The 14142-nt window shown below is 32.8% G+C and overlaps 1 protein-coding gene across 1 annotated transcript; it reads right to left on the bottom strand.

The window, feature by feature from the left end:
• Window positions 1-2732: 2732 nt before the first annotated feature.
• LOC149533712 (clavaminate synthase-like protein At3g21360) lies at window positions 2733-4698 on the bottom strand. Its single transcript, XM_089803731.1, has 3 exons — window positions 4250-4698; window positions 3604-3857; window positions 2733-3410 (listed from the first exon to the last, which is right to left on the bottom strand). Exons 1-3 carry the CDS (start codon window positions 4610-4612, stop codon window positions 3053-3055), a joined length of 975 nt encoding a protein of 324 aa, XP_089659857.1. The 5' UTR covers window positions 4613-4698; the 3' UTR covers window positions 2733-3052.
• Window positions 4699-14142: the final 9444 nt, after the last annotated feature.

Below are 14142 nucleotides of genomic sequence, written 5' to 3'. Positions count from 1 at the left end.
ATTATATTTATAAATATGGAAGGATTAATTAGTTGATTATTTTAATTAATAAACTAATTGAATAATAGATGACAAAACAAATTATTTTCATTTATTTTAGTTTTATAAGATAAAAATATAAGATTAGATTTAATTATTTACAAATCTCACTAGAAAAATAATTATGAGAAATTATTAATTAAAATAGAGATTCATCAAACTAATATTTATTTATTTAATCCTTAAAATAATACAATTTTGATATAATTACACAACATCCTAACTTTTATATCCTCTTTAATTGCATCACTTTCAATTTAATAAACTCTAAACACTAATAGATATATTAATTATATTATAACTTAATGCCTTTTCCACCAAATTTATGAAAATGATATATAAATACATACTAACAGACACAAAACATCCAACCCATCATAATGTTTAAAAACATTTTTTTAATCTTACTTATTAAAATCAAATTCTCGGCATTAAGACAAGATAAAGACAAGGACAGAGACAGAAAATAAAATTTAAAAAACCATTCCATAGTTTCCTTGCCAAAAGGCAGAAGTGATGATATTTGTGTTGCTTTATTTAGTCAGAAGAAATAAAAGTGATAAAAGTATTTTCCATTCATTTCGGCAAATGTTGAATTCATCCACTGACACAATAGTTTCAGGTGCAGATTCATTCCCCTACATCTCTAGGTGCATTCATTTGGGCTAATTTACCCACTTCCTTCTGCTTCTACTGTCATCCAGCGAAATATTTGTACCATGTACTCAACTATTCTGATTGCAAATGCATGATTCAAACTTTTTCACCATTTGGTTTTGGATTTATATTATCTCTTTTGTTCAAAGGAATTTTATTACATGAAATTCTATTTTTCCTATTGATGATTTATATGTAAGATTGTAAAGTTCACTTTTAATATGAACATATTATTTCTTTGTAGCTTACAAGTTCTACACTAAAACAAGATTGATATATTTGTGATATCATTATAACAAGTTAATCCATTATGTTTCTTTCTAGATTACAAGTTCTCCATTAAATAGGCTGAAGTATATTTTTTCAATTTTCCTTGGCATACTCAATTATGATAAAACACTCAAGGATGCCTGTGAGCATGCTTAAGAGATTACTTATGAATGAGTAACACATAGCATTGCTGTGAAAGGTTGAAAGAAAACCAGTGTTTTTATTCTCGTTAGTAATGATAAAAATACATTTAGTGGTCAGTGAAGTGATGGGTTTTTTTTATTTTTAAGTTTTTTTTGGGGGTCATCTTTGATCCAGAAATTTGTTCTTGTTCGTGATGATCAAAATTACATTTAGTAGTCAGTGCAATGATGTGTTTTGTTAAAAATGTATCATTTTTGTTTTGAATATTTTCTCTTTTAAAATTCAAAAAGAGTGGTCTGCAAACTGTAGCATTCCTTAAGTCATCATAAATCTGATTGTAGGTTTGTTTTAAGTCGAAAGAATTTCGACCAAAAGTTGATTGTGTAACTCACAAAAATTTTGATCAAAATACTGTTTATCTATAATTAGTAAAATGGACCACTGCTAGAATAATTTCTGAAGAGACTGCTGTCAAAAGAAAACTGTAAAATAAGACAAAATCTAATCTCAATTACTTTTTATCAGTTTCATTGTTAAGTAATGTAAATTTGCATTTACATGATAATATTACGAAATATGTTGAGAAATACTTTGAATTAACATAGATATTCGTTTGATTTATAGTTATTTTAAAAAATTATTTAAATGTCAATTTTGATTAATAAAAGAAAGAATAAATAGAAAAGAGTCTATAACACAATGGTAAATTATAAGCTTCTTATCCAAGAGCTCTTAGATCAAGTCTTTAGCTTAACAAATAATAATCATTAATCTTGAAAAAATAAAATAATAGAAAGAATAAATAATTATAATTATTTTTTTATATAAATAAGATATAAAATTGATATTATTTTTTATTATGAAATCAATGTAGATTTTCACTATCAGACTACTATTTTGAAAGATTTTATTGCAAGTTCAAAATGAATTGTTGTTCATAATGTATTATGAATCTGTTGTTATCAAAAGAAGAATACAAAATAATAAAATATATCGACTTTAGCAGTTAACAAGTTCCATCATTAACAAAAGTCAAATTATATCGATATCATACTTTTGCAAAAGACTAATTAATGTTTGCTATAAATATTTTGAAGTCTATATAGATATTCATTTCAATTATGGTTATTATTAAATGTTAGATAAACGTGAATTTCAGTTAATAAATGTAGAATATCACTTTTTTATACAAATCAGATTTAAAATTGGACTCTTTGATTTTCAATCTGAAAAAGACTTTCACCATCACTACCCACCGTAGACACTTAGAAACAAGTAAAAAATAAATTATTGGTTTTTAAAATCAATTATTTCGGAATCTATTGCTATCAAAAGATGACTCTAAATAAGAAAAAATATTAGTTTCAACTCTCAGCTAGTTCCATTGTTAGGAATATTCATATTGTATTGATATGAATAAGATGTAAAATTGTTGTCCACTATTTGATTATGAATCTAAACAAACTTTCACTATCAGTACCTATCTTAGAAATCTAATCACAAGTCAAAAATGAATGATGAGAGGCTCACATATACCGATGCGTTGCAGACTTTTACCTAAATGATTAACATCAATTGTTAATTAAAGTGAATTCTAGTCAATAAAAATAAAATGAATAATATAAATGAAATATAAAATTAATATTCATTATCTAATGAAAAAAAACTTTCCTTATCACCACCTACCCTAAAAACTCAGTTACAAGTCATTTATTTGACACCTAAACACTTTTTCCAAGAACTTCAAAAGACAAAAGAATATTGCTACATTTGAAAAGAATGATGAGAAGAATAGACTGAGTCCTAAGAGTGTGGGGACGAGAAAGAATTTATTCATCCAGTCATACCCATATTCCTCTTGAAGAAGTCAATGAAAAGACTAACATTAACATCCCTGGTTTAGTTCATGTAACTTGAGAAGCTATGATAATTCTTTTGAGTTTCATTTACAGAGAGCTACCAAAACACGTCTAGGAGGTTTTGAAGGCCTTCTTGCATGCATTACGGCCAAGTTGTCAATGAGTAAAACATCTCCTGCCTCCCATTTTATATCCACACTTTCCTCATCCATTATTTTCCCACTCTCTTCCATTACTCTTTGTGAAATACTGCTTCCATCTCCACATATCAATCTATTGAAGCTTGCCTCAGCTTTTCCATATGTTGCAGCAGGAATATAATTGAACCAGACCTTTCTATCTCCATAACCATGAAAACTTCTTGTAGCAGGAATTGGCCCTGCAATGATGTTTGCACTTCCATCTTCCATCCATTGTAGCTTCCCACCTCCTTCTTCCACCCTGTGGATTCTCACAACCATTAGCTCTTTGAATTCTTACAAAAATTAATATTCAAACTCACAACTTACCTTGCCTAAGATCATACTCAAGATTTATCTTTACTGACAAAATTTTAAAAAGACATAAAGTTTCTTTATTATCTTGATGTTGATGACAACAAATCGAATATATAAAACAAACATTTTTAACATACTTTCTTTGGGCATCTTGTGGATTGTCCGTCTTCAAATGGGATTGCCAGCTCTTGCCAAGAAAATATCCAAGATTGTCATTTTTGGGCAGGAGAGTATGAGTGAATATTCCATTGCTGTCCAGTCGTTGAACAACCTCTGGAAAGTGGCGTTCCATGTGGGCAGCCACTCTGTGGCTCTGCACAACCGCTGTTTCACCACCCTCTGGCGGCGCAACCTCGCAGAAAAATATCACCTTTGATGGAAATTCTTTGGTCTGCAAACATATAACAAAACTTGGTCTCATTCCTATTTATGAATACAGTCAACCAAATCACAAAATTGGAAAAAAAAGTTAATTATCCGCATGATGGATCATGTTATAAGGAGTTAAAATAATAGAGCTCTACAATCTATGACATGTTCTCAACAAGTTTGCAATTTTATTGATGTTTTGGAGTAAATGTAAGATTGTGTGTAAAATCTTAGCATAATGTTTCTAATCATATAAAAGAACTTCAGAAAAGTATTAAAAAACCTATCCAATTTACCCACATCATCCATCATGTTAGATATAGGATACCCTGTAATTTATAAAATGATTACTACCCAATCCTTAAAAAGGAAAACAAACAAAATATGAAGAATCAATTTGATGAGCTTAATTACCAGGGCCATCTCATGGTGGAAGAAGATATGTTGATTGAGAGGAGCTTCATTAGCAGACCAAACTCTACCAACAATATTCTTTCTCGGAGCAGGGCCTTTGTAGGGCTGTTCTTCCCATCCAAGAGCTTCAACAAAGTCATTGAAGTCCCTTGCAGATTTCAAGCCAAATCCTCTGAAGAGAATGGCTCCACAATCATGCAATTCTCTTTCAATCCATGCTTTGCACTCCTCTGATTTCATAGTCTGCAAAACATGAGTAATGTCTTCATTGTGAGAGTTACTGGAAGGGGAGAGAACTTTGGGGAAAAAATGACCATCTTGGAGCTTTTGCTCCTTAATTCTACTCTCCACTATGTACTCCATAGCTCTTGATTAGATTACCTAGATAGATGGATGGATAGATAGATAGATTGATTGATTCTTCCAAGGCTCAAAAGTGGATTATATACACCATTTGTGACAAAAGGTGGGTTTATATAGAGGATTTGCATGGGTGAATAGTGCTTGTGTAAAATTGGAGGGAGGAAGGCTCCTCGAAACTACGGGCGGTCAAATGTCTGAATTTTAACCCGTGACAATAACTTTTTAGTCTTGGTCGGCTACGTATTGGTAATCAGTTTTGACCTGTACTTGTATGAATTATACTCAGTCTTTGACAGCCTAACTGCAGCTGCCAAAGCTACCAAATACAGGAGTACTTCAACATATGTGTGCCGACAATCGGTATTATTGCCAGTCAAATACAGACATGCGTTTTGCACTCTTCTTTTTGTTTTTCTAGGCATGAGACTAGCAATGGGGGACCTCTTTTCTCATAGAGATCTCTAAGAATCTATTTAGAAGAGTTTGAACTTTGGTGGTAAGAGCAATAATGTCAGACTTGAATCATCTATGTTAGGAGAGGAGATATTATCTGTTACAATCTATGTTTCACTTACTGTTATCATTTATATTGTGACTTGTGTTACAATTATAGTATCTCATTTCACATAGTTCGATTAAATAAAGATGAGTTTTTCACCTTTCTTTTGTTTTTTTGGCATTAGATTTCAAATGGGGACCTTGTTTCGACCAAGATATTTTGATGGTACGAATAATGACATTAGAATAGATGGTGATAGTTACAACCCATGTTCCAATTACTGATCATTGGATTTTGCTAATAAATAACAATCATTTTGGGGACCAGTAAGGGAAGGGGCCCTATAGGCAATCATGTTTCAATGATTGTTCTTTACTTGTTTGATTACCAATTTTAAAGAAACTAAATAAATGAGAACTAAAAGTCTTTTAATAAAAACTGTCTGCTTGTATTCTTAGTAGTTAAGATTTGTAAACTTTATTTGGAGAAGTTGTGCAACTTTATTAGTATCCATAGTGCACAAACTACTAGGGCGGATGTGTATTGACAATTTTTGGGGTAATTGTAGTGCACAATTATTGGGGCACCTTTAAATAGGGATTGTACTACACTTCTAGATGACCTTGGTGTACATAACAAATCCCACAAGTTATCTTTTACTACCTTGAAGCCAAATTAATACCTACAAGCAATTGAGTCACTTACGAAGACAAATTTTTTTTGATGAAATCTAATGTACCATATAGGATATTTGAGTGCACAACGTTAGTCTGGTCTTGCCCTAAGATGCCTGATTACTGCTCATGTTCCACTTACATTTCATTGAGTTTTGCTAATTAAAAGCCCACTTAAAAATCATCTAGTTGACCACTTACTGCTCATTGTTATACTCAAGTCATTTATTAAACCAATTGTGAGACTTCTTGGTACCAATAGCACATGACTATTGGGGCCCTTGTACACAAGTATGGATCAATCATGTGAATTTTATGACGGTCAAAGTGAACTAGAAGCAAAGCAATAGACAATATGTATAAACAACAATTCGAATTGACCACTTTTTAATCCTTGTATTCATAATGAATCCAAAGATATTATTTATAGCTATTCAAAAACCAACACAATAGCCATAACTATTTCATACAAAACAACCAAAAGAAAATCATAAAAAAACAATGTACTGTTTCAAAATAGTGATTTTATAGAATTAACAATAATAACTATTAATACCTTTTTGCAATACTAATACTTGTGACTTCAAAATATGAATGGATGAGATCATCTTATCCACAATTCATCCAATCATGACCTCTGAATTAAATATTGATTTTTTTAAGAATTTGCTTGCAATGGGTCATTGAAAAATAATCACGAATTTACAGTAAAAAAGAGAATATACGAACCCAACTCAGGCATTTCAACCGGGGCAGGCCCTCTGATCATTTTTGTCGGCCTTTGAAGGGAAATTTCTGTTTCCATTTCCAGTAATTTGTTGCGTGTGGTTTACCAGTGTGCCATTTCCTCTGAATGCTACGAATTCAAGCCATTGAAAAATATTATCAAGAACAGCTGGATTCAAAGATTCTTAGTCAGAAAAGACAGGTGTTGAAGGAAGATGATATGAGCCTCCGACAAGCTCAAAACATGTATTCTTGGGGGCTTACAATAACCCTACAAAAGTCTCACCTTTCTATCTTGATAATGACTGTGGTGCCCTCTTGTGTTTGCATCTCACATCAGTGATGTCCTTCAATGGAAATGACAAATGAATGGAGCTCAGTTCAAAACAGTAAAAACATCCTCGAGGAAAATGCATGAACGTAGGGGATACGTCCTCAAGGACTAGACCGAGAAGATGAAATGGGTTCATTGCACGGCATGTAAAACATGGCCAAATGAGAGTGTGTGAGAGGATGGAAGTAGTGTAGAAGAAATCAATTTTATCAATTTAAAAATGGGATTTTGCCAATTTTGCCTTGGCATTGTTATATCAAAGAAGTTTGATGAGATGTTTTTTAAGAAACTTTGGCTTTGCTGTTCTTGGATTTGTCAGTGCTCATAAATGGTTAGAGAATTTTATTTGGACTGCATCATTTGAAAGTTGCTTTGGAGGTGAAGACAATGAAACTGCTAAAAATATGGAAAAAGTATATAATATGACTCAGCATGTTGTTGAGTTATTTTTAGATATTCTTTTGGTTGAATGTTTATCTTGAGTGATGCATCGTTTTTGTTTGGTTTTCTTTTCAATAGTTTGGAATGTGTATAGCTCTTCAAATAACATAATCAAATACTAAATATAAAATTTTGATAATGGCAATAGTTCAATAAGTTTAGACACTTAAAAAATGAAAGGGAACTTACAACAATAAATAACATTGTATAGAAAGGATAAGCATCATTATGTAGCACATATCAAGGAATCTTCACAAGGATATGATCACCTTCAAACTAATAACAAGGTAAGTGCAAGAAGACGAGGGACCAAAATATTTTTACTTTTATAGAATTTTGGCCCTTTTCAAAGCATAGTGTGAGTTTCTTATAATGTGCTAGTTCACTTGGGAAACTCCCATTACATAGATATATTATATATATGAAAATGATCAAGATATCAAAAGACCCACTACTCATGCCATAAAAAATGTTATAAACATCATCATATAGTACCAAGGAACATCCACAAAGATATGCAACATCTATAAGCTAATAAAAACTAGGTCAAGTTATGGATAAATTTAAAAAGTGACCGATTTTTGTTTTATATTATTTTTGGCTAGGCTTGATTACCAAGCCTAGCCACATTTTTGAATTCTTCCATAACCCAACCAGGCTATTGAAAATTTTGGATTTTTTGGGATGTGTCCACTTTTATGTCCACCATCTTGGTGCACACAACCTATAAGATATAAGGTGTGGCATTTAGGGTTAAGGGTACTAGCTATAGAGTGGAGCTTATTGGGGCTATAATTGATGGTGTATAGTTTATTGTTGGTTGTTTAGGTATCTAGGCTGGAGGTTTAGGATTTATTGTATTAAAGTTACTATTAAGGATGTCAAGATAGAGTTTAGGGTTTATGATTGAGGGTATATGAGTATGTGCAAGATCATGGTATACCAAACTAGGGCCTTAAGTGACAAGGAAAATTTAGAAACTCAGGGTTAGTAAATTTGATATGAAATTTTAAACTAGTTATGAACCTTATATCAAAAAGTTGTAAGAATACAATTTGTAAGAAGTTGAATGTAGTTTCTACACTACTAGCCCTTTTTTGAAAAAAAAAAAAAAAAAATCATCAATATTTTGGATTTCAATGCAGTAGTATGAAAATTTTACGAAAAGAAATAAAAAGCAGGTGTATGCCTGACCACCTTAATCACAATCAAAGAATAATTTTTTTTTACAAGATTCTCGACATAACAAGTAGACTCATGCTTGAATGCAATACATGTTTTTGTATAATTTTATTCCAAATAAATAATTAACTTTGCTACAACATTTTCGAAAAAAAACCTCTCATGTTTGACCACCTTAATTCTAGTGCCTCTCTCATTTGATTTCTATAAGTCATCCTTATGGATGCAACCTTGTTAATCTTGTTTATTGGTGATAATGTTGAGACCCATGAATGGCCTACACCCTTGGTGTGATTGAATTTATGTTATGGTTTTAGTAGGTTGTTTATGCTTTCTATCTGACTCATTGGTTTATTGGGCTACGAATAATTACCTTGCCTCTTCGGTAATTTATGCAAAATGGCTTGTTTAAAAGATTATTTAATGAATAATTTAAATAGAGTATTTTAATGAATGATTTAAATAGATTATTTTAATGAAATTAATTAAATGATTTTTTTAATGTTTTCATGCACTATTGCTTCGGCTATATTATTATCGTGCATATGTACTTGATTGGATTATTTATTATGCAAGACTTATATCTCTGATAGTTGTACATGGACTTAGTGATTTAGTTGTTCATACTGAGCCAATGTCATCCCTTTGTGGTGACATATCTATGTTAATTTAAATAATAAACCCTCTGGTTAATTTGTAAAAGAGGGATTCATTATGTATTTGTGATTAGAGTCATGAGCATGTCTGTGCATTTAGGGATCTGCAATAGTCACAAAAGTTACAAAAATATTGCAATTTAATTGTTTAAAGGGAATTTTATATTTGATTTAAATAAATTTTTATTATTGGCTAATTTTCCTTACTTAAATCCCAAGCAATTGGAATTGTAAGATTTATTTGGGTTAAGGGAGCCAATTAGATTATTTAAATAATCTAATTTATATGTCACTTTGTATAAAGTGCATAATTGACTAAAAGTGAGATTATTCTCAATTCTCATATTTTTAATTTGAGATTTTGGAGAAAATCCTCCAAAACCCTCTTGTGAGCATTTGGAAATTTGTTCATTGTGAGAGCTATACTCTTGGGATCCTCATGAGGATAGGCTCATAGGATTTAGAGTGGGAAACTCATTCTTTGTCTAGTATTTCATCATTGTTGGCAGTCTAGTTATTTTGTGGCATCAGTTCTTGTTTTAGCCCCTTTGGCTGTGAGGTATGCTCTCTCATTGTATTGTTTTGACATTTTTAAAATTTTTTTTTTTCAATAGTAAATTTTTTATAGGTTAAGAACTAGTGTTCCCCTCCATTTTCATACACTAGTTCTACCCAGTTGGGTGGGGATGAACATTTAACTATTTTTGTGGGTTCTAATTGGAAGTTTCATGCCGTTATGCTAGCCTTTTTGCATACAAACTTGAAACGTGATTTTAATTTTATTTTTGGGATTTTGACCCTGTTTGGATAATGGTTTTTAATTTTATCAGTTTTTGACAACCTTCATTTTTTAGTATTTTTGCATCACCTTGTTTTATGTGTTGCATAGTTCTCTCAAGTAATTTTTGACACTCATTTTGGTCAAGACTATAGAATGTATGCTTGGTTTCCAATCTAATGAAGTCTTTACTTTTTCTTCATTGGGATTTATGCCAAATCCATACTCCCAATAATACACTCAGTCAAGAGTATTTTTTCACTTGGTGTTCTTGTTTCCTCATCTGTTAGAAATGGAAAAAGAAATATGGAAATAAGAAAAAACCAGGAAAGAATCTAAGTGAGTTAATGCATGAAAAGATATTACCATAAAATAGGAGAGAGAAAGCTTCAAGATCCAACACTATGAGACAAGATATTTGAAAAGGGGAAAGCAAAGAAAACCCCTTGTGACATTATGAATGAGGCATGAAAAGCCTAAGAAGAGAGAGAGAGAGAGAGAGAGAGAGAGAGAGAGAGAGAGAGAGAGAGAGAGAGAAATCACTCATACAATAATTGAGAAGAGGAAGAAACCTCATTAGAAATGAGAGAGGAGGGTCATCTCTTAAATAGAGATGAGAGAGAGGAGTTAGAATGTAACTCCCATGTTTATAAATGCCACCATTCATAAGTGTGTGAGGCCAAGTGTGAGATTCCTCTTAAGGAGGAATAATCTAATTTACAAATTACAATAAATATTTGTCCTCACATATTCCACTAGATGAAAAAATAAGATGTAGTGGAAAAAGGAAAAAAAAGTAATATATTAGGATACCTTGGCTTATATCCTAATATATTATAACAATAAAGAAAGGAGGTCTAACCTTGGTTTATAAACACACCAAGGAAAGATTACAACTTCTAACACCCCCCTTTAATCTTTACTTGGGGAAATTATAACAAGGGGTATTAAACCCATAATTTACGAAAATCTGCAACTTAATCTTCAATATGAAGTAATTTGATTGTCTTCAAGCCATATGGTACATTTGCAGATCCAAGAGAAGTACATGAGTCCTTTGAATGTGATCAAGTGGAAGCATAGACACATCTTCATATGTGAAAAAATGAGAAGGTTCCTTGATGGATCACCTGGAAAAAAATAGAGAACAAAAAACAAGACAACTATTCACAAGTAGAATTACATTGAATGGTCAAGATAGTAAAAAAAATGAAGTTATAATAATTTAATCAAGGAGGAACTAAGAGAGATGAGGATAAATGAATGTGTTCACCAACATGCAATGGAGTTAACATGATATCTAAAATAAGTCATAAGCTCAAAATGATCATAATAGATGCAATAAATCTCTCATGAAAGGAACATACTAATGCACAAATGACCATAGACAAGGCCAACTAATGAAACCTGCATCAACATTGCATCAATCACATGGATATAGATAGTCCACTAATGAGTCATCCCACTACAAGTGAATGGGTCGTGACTCCATCACCTACATGACTCATGATCTAGGCAATAAAGTATGCAGAACATTATCACATTGTATATTTATCAAAGAAATATAAGAGAGACAATAATAAATAAGTAGAACATGTGCCTCAAGCACCAAATAATTCAAGTTATAGTTTTTCCAAGAATTATAGCTGAAGTGGACCAAAGGAAGGGTTTATGAGGAGTAACAACATATTGCCTTCAAATATGAAATCCATCATAGACAAGCAACATCATTTCCACGAGGAAAAAGAACAACATGGGTCAAAACACCTTTCTCAAATAGAGTCTCCAATATTGGAGTGCTCCAAGATATGGTAGCCTCATCACCTATACACTGAAACATGAGCAAGGTGTAGGAAGTCATACCATGAATAAATCAAAACTAGGAGCATACACCAAGGAGATAAAGAGATTGAAATGGGAAATCCCCATAAAATATCATCCTCTCATTGAGGAACAAAGTGGAACAAATGGAGGGAAACTCCATTGAAGTAAGTGCACACCAATTATAGGTTGGAGGGATACTCCACAAGCCAGATAAGGCAACTACAAGTCAGTTTAAAACTGTCGGGTCCACCATAGTTAACCTTGATAAATTGGCTCCCGATGCAACTTACAAAAAATATATAATAAAAGAATGGTATTAAACTATGAAATGCTACTATGAGCATAAAGAGATGCTATAAAAGCATAAAACTGCAACCATGTACAGATAGATCAATAGAACATAGATAAATCAAATCATTAAATAATGAAGGCAATAGTGTAAGATAACTCATAAACCTGAATAAATTGAGATAAAAAGAAGTATATGGAAGAGCAATAAGCATAAGTTATCAGTTAAAATGTCCATGCAAGGTGAACATAAGTGAGAAAAATAGAAAGGATGGGCCCACCAACAAAGACAAGAATCATAAGATAGGTGTTTTAAAAAAAAAAAACTTTAATGGAAATTACGATATATAAGATAAACCACAAATTATGATTACTTGTTAACATTAATACAAATAATAATAAAGGAGAAAAACAAATAAGAGATAATGATACAAAGACAAGAATGAATATGATTAATATACAATTTGTTACAACTAACCCTGCAAAAAAGGTTAGTAAATAATAATAGAGTTTAGATCTGGCAGATAAGAATCTAGAAAAAAGAATAAATGAAGAGAGAGGTAAGAGACGTTACAATAGACACTGCAACATCTAAATAAAGGAAGAAGAAAAAATGATACCAATTAAAACTGTTCTTGTTCATCATTACATGTGGCACCAACAACTTGACAACCTTTAATTTTAGTAAGCTGCCCTACAAAAAGCCCCATTGCACAAGTTGTTCAAGCCGTTTGGGCACATGACACGTGAGTACGTGGCAATGGATCATAAGACGGGAGTTAGCAGGTTGACTCCTAATTATTATAAATCAGTAAGTATGAGAACATTGGATATTTATATTATTAGGATTCCAACAATAATAATAACTCTGATAAGTAGGAGATGATTTCCACAGCTAGTCAAATTGTGATGTGAATATCAGGATTTAACTGTGTGATTTTTGAGTCAAACTCGATGACCCATGTTTCATGAGTAGTGATTCAACATGAATCCATCTCTCATGAGAATAAATGGAACACTTAGCACTCATTGGATCTAGGTGATGCTCACAGGGGTGAAGCACCGGGACTTCCCGGGAGGTCACCCATCCCAGTACTACTCCAGCCTGAGCGCGCTTAACTACGGAGTTTCCTCCACAGTTAAACCCAAAGCTTGCAACCGCGCTTAACTATGGGGTTGCAAGCTTTGGGTTTAACTGTGGAGGAAACTCCGTAGTTAAGCGCGCTCAGGCTGGAGTAGTACTGGGATGGGTGACCTCCCGGGAAGTCCCGGTGCTTCACCCCTGTGAGCATCACCTAGATCCAATGAGTGCTAAGTGTTCCATTTATTCTCATGAGAGATGGATTCATGTTGAATCACTACTCATGAAACATGGGTCATCGAGTTTGACTCAAAAATCACACAGTTAAATCCTGATATTCACATCACAATAATAACTCTGCTGACAATAATAGCATGCAAGACACCTACACCTACTTGATAGAACACCAAGCATGGACAGGGGATCCCAAATGGGATCCACGAGAAGCGACGACCTGCACAGGAAGGAGGCAGCATCCAAAGGGGGCCAAAGGCCTAAGACTGAGCGTGGAGAGGAGTAAGGCCATGGCCCGAACGTGGCCAGAACATAGCATCTGACAGCAACGGGGGAGCCAAAGGCACAAAGTGCCAAATACTGGCATGAAGACCAGCAAGGGTGGCTGAAAAGAAGCCCAAAGGGCAAAAAAAAAGTGACGCCCAGGCCTCCATCAGCAAATCCAAAAGATTCCACGGATGGAGGGAAGAGGCTCAGCCCGCAAAACAAACCCTGAAATAGTAACGTGACCGCAGGAAGGGTGGAGGAGGAAGAACCACAACGAATCAGTCTCCATCAAAACTAATCCTAGGAAAAAAAAAACACCATCAATGGCAAAAGCCCAAACCAAAGAACAGGCAAAGAGAACTGATGGCTATTCGGAACGGAACCAGAAAGAATCCAAAAGGCAGCATGAAGAAAATTTTTTAAAATAAGAAAAAATACTATTAAAATAAGAATTATAAATGCTACTTGTTAAAAGAAGAACAAATTATTATTTTTTTATCAACAATATATCAAAACATGCACAAATTAGAGAAAACAGAAGTTAAT

This window comes from Cupressus sempervirens, chromosome 10 (assembly GCF_028749045.1).
Source record: "Cupressus sempervirens isolate cs-2001-9-10 chromosome 10, ASM2874904v1, whole genome shotgun sequence".
NCBI classification, from domain to species: Eukaryota; Viridiplantae; Streptophyta; class Pinopsida; order Cupressales; family Cupressaceae; genus Cupressus; species Cupressus sempervirens.
The sequence above is the reverse complement of the archived record's forward strand: the minus strand, read 5'-3'. Positions and strand labels throughout refer to the sequence as shown.

Excerpts from the sequence above, each read along its gene's own strand:
- LOC149533712 (XM_089803731.1), bottom strand. The coding sequence starts at position 4,612 with ATGGAGTACATAGTGGAGAGTAGAATTAAGGAGCAAAAGCTCCAAGAT. Across the intron at positions 3,858-4,249 it reads TCCACCATGAGATGGCCCTG|ACCAAAGAATTTCCATCAAA; the intron begins GTAATTAAGCTC and ends ATATGTTTGCAG. Across the intron at positions 3,411-3,603 it reads CCACAAGATGCCCAAAGAAA|GGTGGAAGAAGGAGGTGGGA; the intron begins GTATGTTAAAAA and ends GAGAATCCACAG.